The sequence below is a fragment of the Condylura cristata genome, unplaced genomic scaffold (genome assembly GCF_000260355.1).
Source record: "Condylura cristata isolate star-nosed mole 26May11 unplaced genomic scaffold, ConCri1.0 scaffold00035, whole genome shotgun sequence".
Taxonomy (NCBI): domain Eukaryota; kingdom Metazoa; phylum Chordata; class Mammalia; order Eulipotyphla; family Talpidae; genus Condylura; species Condylura cristata.
In genome coordinates, this window is record NW_004567136.1 from 2,317,112 (window position 1) to 2,328,532 (window position 11,421).

Here is an 11,421-nt window from a genome sequence, read left to right on the forward strand (position 1 = left end):
GGAGGGGGGGAAGGTGGTTAATTGAGTGTCAGTCTTGGCCTGTGTCGTCTCACTGGCGCCGGGTGCTTTTGGATTTGCTAATTTTCCTTAAGTGTCTCTAGCTGGCTACGCGTCCCTTGTCTACCCAGGAGAACTTAGCGGCTCCTACTGATCAACAGTCTGTCTGTCTGGGCTTTATTGATCACAGAGCGGGCGGCTCGAGGCGGATGTGCAGAGGGGGTTGGAGAGGGAAGAAAGCTGAAAGCCGACCCAGCACCCCGCCGCCCCCCTTCCTGGCTCTCGACTAGACCCTCTTCTCAGGCAGAAGCGAGCCAGCAGGGTCTGGCAGGGGCGCCTCGGTCCACTGCGCAAGCCGGGGGAGCGCGCTCGTCTCCGCGTTTCCCAAAGCGCGCAGCGAGACGGACGGTTTTCGGTGTTTGGGGGTGAACAAAAAAGCCACAGCTGGGGAGCGCTGGCCGTGGCTGAGTACACGGCGGCGAGTGCCAGAGACAGAATGAGAGAGGCCGGGTTCGCCCTACTGAAGGTCACGGACACGCAGGCCTCCGCGAGGGGGAGCGCGGGACCTAGCCGTGGCCCGGCGCGCAGCCACGGACGCCGCCTGGCTAGGAGCGGGGGGCCGATCCCGCCCCGTGGGCGTCTGGACCGCCCCTTGGCTCCAGGGGATGCGGCACTGGCCGCTGCCAGCCAATCGGACGGCATCGGGGCGGCCGGGGCGGGGCCAGACCGGGGCGGGGCTAGGCGGGCTCCCCGCGCAGGGCGCTATTTACAGCGCAGAGCCGGGCTGGCCTGGGCGGGCGAAGGCGGGAGCTCGCGGCGGCGGCTGTCCGCGCGTGCTCCGGAGCGGCTGCCCTCGCAGAGAGCCGGTCTAGCAGGGGCACGCAGCCGAGTGCCCTCCTACCCCGGACGGCGGCCCGCAGCGGAGCCAACGCCTCGGGGGCGGCGGAGTCGGTCGGCTCTCGAGCGCGCCCCCCAACCGCGCTCCATGGTCCGGCCGCTGCTCGGCCCCTCGCCCGGTCGCTGACGCCGCCTGCCGCGCTGGGCAGCACCCATGCACGGCGCGCTCCGGGAGTCGTAGGCTGCTGCTGCGCCGCGTCTCCGGGAGCCGGCGAGGGCGCCGCGGCCGTGGGGGGCGTCAATGGATCGCCATTCCAGCTACATCTTCATCTGGCTGCAGCTCGAACTCTGCGCCATGGCTGTGCTGCTCACCAAAGGTGGGTGCCCGCCGGGCGGCCGCGGGCGCGGGCTCCGCCGGGAGGGGCGCGCGGGGCTCGGGGCAGCCGCCGCCGCGGGGCTTTGAAGCCGGCTGCCAAGGCTTTGTTAGCGGCGGGCGAGGTCTCCTCCCGCTCTGGAGCCCGCAGGTCGCTACAAGTTGCTTTCTTACAAGTAGTGGCGGTGGCTTGGCGGCCGCCCTCCTCGGGTGTCCCGGGCCTGCGCGGGGCGGCGAGGCGTCAGACCTCAGGGCAAGTGGTTGTCAAAGTGTTTTTGCAAGTCTGTCGCCAGTGAACTTCCGAACGTTTGCGGCGGGGCCCGCGTGCGCCGCGGACCGCTCTCCCTGGCCGGCCTGCGGGAGCCGCAGACGCGTGGCCCGAGTGGGCTGGGCGCGCGCGCGCGCGTGCTGCATGGTTCTGTCCGTGCGCGTGTGTGTGGTTGAACGCGTCTGCGTGTGTTTGTGCATCCGTGTGAGTCCGCGGCTTTGAGTGTGTCTCTGTATGAGTCTCTGACTTTGTGAGCCCGCAAGTGTCCCTGAGAGAGCTCGAGGTGTGTATCTCTGCAGGAGGGTGTGTGGTTGATTCTCCACTGCCTTAGGGAACAGGTTCTGTCTGCAGTCCCATTTCCCACTCTCTTCACTTTACAAACACTTCAGAAAGGGGGGGGGGGGTGGGGAAAGGCAGCGGTTAGTTGACTCTCTCCCCCGCAGGGATTCACCCTTTAGGTCGGAAAAATACCAAATTCTCTGTCGATTTCAAGGTTCTCCCACCGCCCCCCCTCCCCAACCGTGAACTCTACTTCTCTGAGAACAGATTTTTTTTTTTTTTAAATAGGAAGCGTTATTTAGCTTGGCACCCCCCACTTTTCTCTAATTGCCATGTAGCAGGCATGAGGTTAAAGGATAAAGCTAGCCCAGCAAGGATGATGTGCTACAGTATTTATTTATTTTGGAAGGAAGGGTGTAATTAACCCTAAATAACAGCCTGCAGAGCGGAGCCGCCTGGCCCTATCAAAGGCCAGCAGAACTGGGAGGGACGGAGCTGACATGAAGTCACAGATACCGAAACTATGTGCCTGATAATGATATAATTAGGGGATCAGAGATTCTGGCTGCTGCGGACTTCAAAAGCTTTAAAAGCCAGCAGACTCTCCTGTAGCCATCTTGACTAAAGCAGACATTTTTGTTTAATCACTACATACAGTAACAAGAAAGGGGGGAAACAGAAGCGCATTGTTCGCTGTTTCAAAATACCAGTCCCCTCGCTGGCCTTTTGCATGCCACAGGAAGAGACTTTATGAAACGACAGAAATATAGTTTTAATACAGTGATACAAAAGGCCATTCTCCTTGTGAAAATGTGGCTCCAATTAAAAAAAAAAAGTTGTTAGAACTTTCCTAGTTACCTGTCAAAATTTTATTAGACTGTTTTAGGTCATTGAAAATATAGTATTTTTAAATAGGTTCTCATAAACATTTAAGCAGTGTTTTACTTGTTTGCAGTTTTCCTTTTCTGTACTAGGTTGGAGGTTAGTAGGATCAAAATGGACTTCTAATCAGTTTTAGTTCTACTTGAAATCTATATATGAAAGTTGTCGGACCAGGGACATGTAGTCGCCCCCATATGAGACCGGTCAGCTTTATGAGACAAATGAAGTCCGGGTGCAGGGAGGCAAGAAAGCCTTTGAAGCAAGGTTCTCACTTGAAGGGCTTAACTGGAGACCAAACTTGGGGGGCTAGGGCTCAAACCCAGGAGGGGAGTGCAGGTGCGGGAGAAGACCGCCAGTGTGGGATGGTTAAACTGGGTTGCAGAGATCTGTAGTTTGTTGGCTGGTGCTTTTTTTCCCCTAGAGCTGAAGCATTAGCAGCCTGTGAAAACTGAGCATACCATACGGTGGTCTGGAATTTGGACAGATAATTAAATGAGACGCCTTACCCAGGCCTTCAGAGAGAGGAGGAAAAGAGGTAGAGGTGGGAGGAGGTTTGCAAAGCATCAGTCTCTGGTATTTACTTTCTGTGAAGCTTCAGAACTAGACAGAACTTCAGATTGGGGAAGCTGGGAAGAGGTGTGTGCGTTTGTTCAGTCAACAGCAGCCTTAGTGAGACGTGTGACAGTGACCTGAGTCCATCAGGTTAGTGATAACTCTGGGACCCAGGGTATATCAAGGAGAAATTGATGTTAAAAACCTCAGATCTTGTGTTGCCACAACATGTTAACAGTGACTTGCAACTCGCAAACTAAGTTTTATAAAGGAAACTTTTAATCACTTCCTGTAGAAAAATTTGAGGTTTCCTCAAGGATTTTTCATTCAACCAGTAGAGGATTTTCAGTTTCAGTGTTTCCCCTTTTAGACCCCATGTTGAATTACATGTAAAACTGTAGGGTTAGGGGGAGGGGAAGTTAGCCTTGCAATTTTACACCCCCCTCCCCTGCCTTCAGTTTTATGACTTTCCATTTGGGCTGAAAGAAATTGACTTTGGCAAGCAAACCACTAATTGTAAACTGCCTAGTTCCTGTTTTACAATATACTGACTAAAAGCTCTTCTGCATGAAAAGATCTTTATAGGCAAAGTTTGCCTTTTCTAGAGGGGTTGCAAATAGCTGCCCAGTTTCATAGTTTTAAAACCTCCTGACTGGAGCAATTTCTAGATTGTTGTGTTTCTAGTTAATAACTTTATAAGGTGTTAGCTAAAGCTCTTAAATCTTGGCACAGCCCTTCCAGGTAGTAAACAATTCAGTAGTTCCGATCAAATATTTATACTGACAAAATCAAAAGCCTAGCATTTTTATGTTGTATGGTTACGTCGGATTAAAATGAATAAATAATACCATTCGCCTGGTGGTAGGAGAAATTATGTCGATGAAGATTTTCCTTCAAAAACCAACAGTGCTATTCTTGCTTACTCTGACTGCTCAGAAGCCTAAATCGAACTTTGAGTCTCTGCTATTGAGATTAAGATTCTAAAACTGTATTGCGCTCAGTTGAAACTTACGCACTGCAGGAAGGACTTTCCCAGGCTGCAAGGACCACAGTCGCTGGAACTCAGCTGAGTTGGGTCTGAGGCGGTGCTTTTGAACTTGTTTTAGTAATTGCTCCAGTCGATGCTTTCCCTGGTCTCTGCAGCAGAGTTGACTCAGTTTCTCGTCGTTTTCAGGTGAAATCAGATGCTACTGTGATGCTGCCCACTGTGTGGCGACCGGCTACATGTGTAAATCCGAGCTCAGTGCCTGCTTCTCCAGACTTCTTGATCCTCAGAACACAAATTCCCCACTCACCCATGGCTGCCTAGACTCTCTCGCAAGCACAGCCGACATCTGCCAAGCCAAACAGGCGCAAAACCACTCTGGCAGCACCATGCCCACAGTGGAATGCTGTCATGAAGATATGTGCAATTACAGGGGGCTGCACGATGTTCTCTCTCCCCCCAAGGGGGAGGCCTCAGGTAGGTAGAAGCCCTTTCTAGACCACATGCATGCCTGATCTATAGGATTGTGACAGCCGCGACTGTGTATGTCTGCTATTGATTTTGTTGTTAATGTAATTAGAGACACCAGAGGGAGAGGCATGGCGGGATGCGAAGATGCATCACGATTGAGTAGCTTTTATGTCTGCTTGAGCATTAGATGTCTGTCTACATAATAGGTTTTGCCTGCTTTTTCAACATTTTGAAGATATTAAAAGGCCATTACTACTCAGTAATGACAGTCTGTAAACAAATGTTTTTGTAAGCTTCTTTGAATCCTTTTGCAATATTTATTTCTAAGTATTGTTGATTTAATTGTAGGCCTTTAAAACGTGGGGGATGGGGGAGGGCCTTGTTTAATAGATAGATGACTGTGACTGTCTGCCAGAGGAGTGACCGGAGTTTGCTCATCCTGCTTGTAACTCCTTAGGACAAGGAAACCGGTACCAAGATGGTAGCAGAAACCTCATCACCAAAGTGCAGGAGCTGACTTCTTCCAAAGAGCTGTGGTTCCGGGCAGCTGTGATTGCTGTCCCCATCGCTGGAGGGCTGATTTTAGTGTTGCTTATTATGTTAGCCTTGAGGATGCTGCGAAGTGAAAACAAGAGGCTGCAGGACCAGCGGCAACAGATGCTCTCGCGTTTGCACTACAGCTTTCATGGACACCATTCTAAAAAGGGGCAGGTTGCAAAGTTAGACTTGGAATGCATGGTGCCGGTGAGTGGGCATGAGAACTGCTGTCTGACCTGTGATAAAATGAGACAGGCAGACCTCAGCAACGATAAGATCCTCTCGCTGGTTCACTGGGGCATGTACAGTGGGCACGGGAAGCTGGAATTTGTATGACCGAGTCTTATCTGCATTGAACTTTTTGGACGCTTGAAGGTCTTTGAGTTCTGCTGGACAGGAGCACTTTATCTGAAGAAAAACAAACTCATGTAATCATCTTTGAGAGACAGAATGACCTCTGCAAACAGAATTTTGGATATTTCTTCTGAAGGATTATTTGCACAGACTTACATTCAGTCAAATGTATTATTTGCGGTAAAATTATAAAAAACAGAGAGTATGTACACATTGTTACCAGGGTTATTTACATCGAGGGAGCTGGAACTGAGTACTTAAATAAACGAAGACGTGCTCTATGGAAGCTCCTACATCTTGATTTATTGTAAAGATTTAAAAATATATATATATATTTTGTCTGAAATTTAGTGGTGTCTTGTCATAAATTAAAAGCTGACGGGGAAGTGTAGGAGACGACATGTTAACTACACAAAGGAAGATCTGTTGCTCATAGTCACATCTGAACTATAGGTTGGGCTTGATGAAAAAAATAAGATCAAGATCCTGTTTAATGCACATGTGTAATTTTTTACAGTGTGGTGAATCTCTGAATGTGTATTGCCTATCATTCGGTGTCTTACATTTTTTGTTAGGTTATTCTGGGTTTTGCTTTCATCTAAGAGAAATCTTAAACTTATTTATACCAGGTCAGATAGACTCTGTCCATTTCTGAAGTTGCCTTAGCAAAGGTAGTATTTATCACCTTGATCTCATGGCCTTGATCTCACTTTTCTAAGTGTGTCTACCTCCTACCAGAAAAGAAGTACTATTTGAAACTTTTATAGTTCAGATTAGTCACTGTCTACTTTTGCTGTTGATTCATTCATCAACCGTTTACTCTGTCTTTAAATGAAATCTTTTAGACCAAAAATTAGCCAAACTTTTTTTGTACCATGCTCCCGGTTTCAAACCTTCCTTCCTTCCTTAACACAGTGTTATACTTTTTTTTTTTTTTTTTACTTCTCAAGATTTAGGAAAGTTTTCAGTAGTAATATTATATGCCAATTGAGATTTAAGTAACACAGCGCTACTAGGTTTTCTCCCCAATGATCCTTTTCTTATTAACATAACCAAATAGAACCTCTAGCCCCTAGTCCATCCAGTAAACTCCTGCAAGACTTTGGCAATACTGCCCAGCCTGGGTTTAAACCTATGTCATATTTGTGTTATTTGTGTTATTTCCTTCCCAAATGGGTCTTTGTTATCTTAAATGTGAGAATATAATTTGCCTTGTAGGTTTTTTTTTTTTTCTCAATTCTTTTGTATATTTCAAACTCTTGCTTAAAATTAACCTATGAGTATGGGATTTTCCTTAATGAATCTCTGAGTATGGGATTTTCCTTAATGAATGTTAATTTTTTTATTTGGTTGTTTTCTGATAAGCATAATTTGGGTCCCTTAAGACAGCTATATTGCCAAGTTCATGGGAGAATCTGAGTTGAAACAGCTGGTCTAAAAATGAATACCTAGATTATTTAATAATTAATAGACCACAGCCCCAGAAAAATTAGGCAATGGAATAAATATGCATTTTAATAAATGACACATTTGTATTGTGCTTTTTGAGATCAACTGTGCTTATAAGCATGATCGTTTATAAAAGGTGTTAAGTTGGATGTATGTCTATTTTTGAGGGAATCAAAGTTATTGTAGTTGGCAAATAATTGATCAAAATTACTAGTTTGTGAAATTTCCACACTCACCTCCACTTTCTAACTTTGCAAATTACGGTCATTTTGCAGCTTAAAGATGGCAAGATTTCTTGTTCCTTCTTCATTCTCATTTCATGTATAGCATCAGGAAACTCAGTAGATTAAGTGGACAGTGCTTATATCAACCCCGCAGTTAATTTTCTTGCCTGGCTTTTATTCTCTGTTTGCCCCATTTTTTCCAAGTACCAGTTAATTCAGAACTCTGCAACTCGTTGAGAAATAGAGTAAGGAAGCCATTTAAACCATAGGCCTTGAAGCACTTGGAAATATGTAAAACTCCAGTCTCCAGGAAAGGCTTGAATCAGGGCAAGTTCTTGAATCACAGGGATTGAATGGAAGTTTGACCTGCCCCTCTCTACTGTAAATTCATGAGGCTGTTGACACCTCCCTATTCAGTGGCAGAAGTGGTAGTGGTGGCACTGGACCAGCTCTGGTCAGACTGGGGTTCGCTGGGGCTCACATTCTAGCCAGGCAATAGATTGGCCCTGAGTCTTCTAATAATAGCTGATCCCCTTGTCCCCGCATCCAGGCAGTGTGTACACGTGACCTTGCCATGTCCTTGCCATGAGTCTGACATCAGATCTGCATATAACTAGACCTATCCATGAGAATACTGCAGGTATTTTTACTAAGAACTAAATACAGATTCTACTTTGGCTGCCTCTGAGGGTGTAGAAGTTGCCAATAGCAAAGATAAAGGACCTTCTGTGAAAGCTGCCTGATCGGTGACCTAAGAATGGTGATGACTGGTTGGTTGGTTTTTCCCTTGTAGAGATGTTTACTGTTACGTTGAGGTGTCAGTACAAGGTTGGGTTAACCAGGAACAGCCCTGGTTTAACATTGACATAGAACACCCCCAAAAGTAACATTTCTTTCTAAGTGGAAATTTGCCCAAACTGGAGACAAATGGGACCAAATTTGTTTTGCCACGATGTTCTGTATCTACAGCCCTTACATTCTACCCCTTTTGAAAAAATTGATCTGTACATGGTTATGTCTTTTATGTTCTTCATTCCCCCCTTATTTTGAATGGCTCAGAGACTTCCTAGAAATTGACTGGCATGTCTCTAATTTCTGCTGAATTGATTTTATTAAAAACACTGCACCATAGGGGGTTTGACCTTCTAAAATACCAAACATGTCTGCTTTAGAAAATCACAAAGCTCTCCTCTGAAGAGTCATAAATCTGGTTTCAATATGGGTTGATTATAGGCTAAAAGCTTAAAAGCAGTGGCATCTAGTGTCATGAGTTTGTAACTAGTCTTTTTGGGGCCAGGACAGCTTTTTTCTCTTATAAGCTTTAATTGGTCCTTTTCTCTGTCTCCTAGTCCAAATAACTTCAAACCTCCAAAAGTTCACAGTGTGATGAAGCCCAGCCTGTACAGGGTGGTGTGCAAGGGTACTTGGGAGTCCCAAAACCTGGGTTCAAATGCAGCCTTTTCCTCTACAAACTAGCTGAACTTGGGCACATTGCATATGTCCTTCTCAGTTTTGTTACCTAAAAAATGGAGCAATAATGATAAGTTACAAGATTGTTGTGAGGAGGTATGGTAACCACTCATTGATCTTCGCAAGCCTACACTGAGTTGAAGTTTCAAATTTGGGTCACTTTGCCATCCTGGCAATAGAATTAGGAAGGTAACAGAGCTAAGTTTAACCACAGAGGGTTTTTTTTTCTTCCAGCAAGGCAGTGGTTTTCTGGTGATACACTCTGTAGAGTACTGCACTACTTGTTAAGAGGAGAGGCCTACCAGCTCTGTTCCTGCAAACTGAAGCAGGCTTGGGAATACTCTGGATAAGCAGTTAGGCACTCTCAAGGCATTTTCAGGACTTTTAGGAGATTCAGTCGCTAGTAGCCTGTGGCCAATGGCCTCTTTTTTTTTTTTTTTTTTAAAGATTTATTTATTTGTACAGACAGAACTGGGGTACAGGCCAGAGGCTCAGGGGTGGTGAGAGACAGAGTGGGGAACAGAACAGGCAGATCGACGAAGTACACTGCTGAGGGGAGCAGCGGGCCGGTCAGGAGAGGTCTGCCGCGCCATGTGGTCACCTCTGGGGCAGGTGGGAATCGAACTCATGCGGAAGCGGCTTTAGATTCTCAGCGCTGTGCTTTAACCGTTGCGCCACCAGGGAGGGCCGCCAATGGCCTCTTAAGGGCAATTTTAATTATTAAGCTACCTATATTTTACAGGTTGTTAGATTATTGTTGGACTAAAGCTGTGTAGAGTCCAGGAAAGCTAAGCTGGCCACTGTAAGAGCATGCGATATGTACATGTACGTGCCACTAGCGAAACAATCCATCACCGTGGAATGATTGTACATTTAGCATTTTTTTTTTAAGATTTATTTATACATACAGAACTGGGTACAGGCCAGAGGTGCAGGGAGGGGGGCTATGAGAGGATTTACCAGAGACAGTGGGGAGCAAAAGAGGCAGGGTGACTGAAATACACTGCTGAGGGAAGCAGCGGGCGGGTCAGGAGAGGTCTGCTACACCATGTGGGTCACCATCCTGGCCAGGGGCTGAACTCGTGCTGTAGTGGCTGTTATATCTTCATAGTGCTGTGCTTGAACTTGTTGCGCCACCAGGGAGAGCCCCATTTAGCAATTTTTAAGGCAAGAAAATAGATGTTGGAATTTGTGAGAAGGTAGCATTTTGTCCTTAGACATGTGAAAGCTACGCTAGTTGTGATGAATTAATCAACCAGACACTGTTGTGTAAATTCACTCTGAAAGATCTCACATTACAACCTAATGGAACAAAAATTGTTCTAGCAGGAATTGTTCAAGAGAACTACACAAAGCTCTTTAACCCTCACCTCTTCCCCCTGGAGTTTCCCTAGGGAACCGATGGGGACAGTGGAAAAACACCACAGAGTAGGTAGCTCCTTTTGAATTGTTAGAAGTTCACACTGAAGCCTTTCTCCACGCCCCCTCCTTCACCCCTCAACTGAACGTAGTGGATGTGATTCTGAGACCACGACTTGCATTCATGGTTGTCTTGGTAAAATGGGGTATTTCTCACCTGGATTTAGGGATTAAGCTGAATTCCCAGTAGGGGAGGAGGTAGGATCAATAAATAACCTTTGTACCTTTTCAATAATCCAACAAATGTGTGAATAAGCTGAAGGGTAAGATTACTGCCCTGGTCACCAGGTATCTGCCCTCCGATGCTCAGTCAATACACAAAACTTATCTTTCTTGTTTGTTCCTCTACCCTAAACTATTGTTTTACATATCTACAATATGGGAAGCTTCCAGGAAAACAAGTTTCCAGTGGAGGAAGTGGAGGAGACCCACTCATTTCATTCATTTGGGTCTGAAAATTAATGAAGCATTGCGAAGGTCAAATGTCTCAACCTACCTTCTAGATTGGCTCCATCTCTCAGCTGTTGAATTCTCAGAGAGAAGTGGATCATTAAAGCTTTCATTTTCGTATTTGTGCTTTCCCTTTCAAGGTATTTTAAAATATGCCAACTTTCCAACAAGTGTTTCTCTAAGGAGTTAAGAGCAAGTTACTGAGCTTTATGTTTGTCCAAAAGGTAAAGAACCTGAAATCAGCAGGTTAAGTATTTCATGGTTAAATAGCTTCTCCTATCCACACTAGGGTAACTTTGGCAAATTCCTTTCTTTCCTTGGAAATGAATTTCTGACCAGAGGCTATAATAAAAGCAACCAATATCTTGTATCTTTCGTTCAAGGTCATACAAGGAGCTATAAATGATCTACCCCCACAAATGCTTAGCATCTTTCTGAAAAAATTATCTTTGGCTGCAAAACTCAAATGACTTTTATGCATCTATTTAGAGTCTGGTAATTTAGACTTTTATGTATGTTTCTTCCATTACACTAGTATTTTTCTTAAGAAGATTACTTATGCACAGATAAGCTTTAAATAACAGAAACTTTGAAAAATAAAGTTTGCCTGTGGATGATAATTCATAATCCCCAATCCTTAGAGATTCTCCTTTTATTTATTCAAAAATATTTATATATATGAAAGATGTATTTCCCCGTAAGCTCTGGCTCACACCATTGTCCACCCGCTTCCATGAGTGCTTGATGAAAATCAGAAAAAGCGTGGGAAAAAAGAGACCCCTGGCAGCGTGGGTCGGGCTTGACTGGGAGCCGGGTCTGCTGGGGGTCTTCGCTCCTGGCCACCAATTTCACAGGTTGACAAAGCCGGGGGGGG

General features: G+C 46.0%; 1 protein-coding gene across 1 annotated transcript; it reads left to right on the forward strand.

Moving 5' to 3' along the window:
• The first annotated feature begins 806 nt into the window (after positions 1–806).
• Positions 807–5,881, forward strand: BAMBI (BMP and activin membrane-bound inhibitor). Its single transcript, XM_004693056.2, has 3 exons — positions 807–1,211; positions 4,363–4,650; positions 5,102–5,881. Exons 1-3 carry the CDS (start codon positions 1,136–1,138, stop codon positions 5,515–5,517), a joined length of 780 nt encoding a protein of 259 aa, XP_004693113.1. The 5' UTR covers positions 807–1,135; the 3' UTR covers positions 5,518–5,881.
• The last annotated feature ends 5,540 nt before the right edge of the window (positions 5,882–11,421 follow it).

Coding starts and splice junctions, on each gene's coding strand:
- BAMBI (XM_004693056.2), top strand. CDS start 1,136: ATGGATCGCCATTCCAGCTACATCTTCATCTGGCTGCAGCTCGAACTC. Junction 1,212..4,362: donor GGCTGTGCTGCTCACCAAAG/GTGGGTGCCCGC, acceptor CGTCGTTTTCAG/GTGAAATCAGATGCTACTGT. Junction 4,651..5,101: donor CCCCAAGGGGGAGGCCTCAG/GTAGGTAGAAGC, acceptor GTAACTCCTTAG/GACAAGGAAACCGGTACCAA.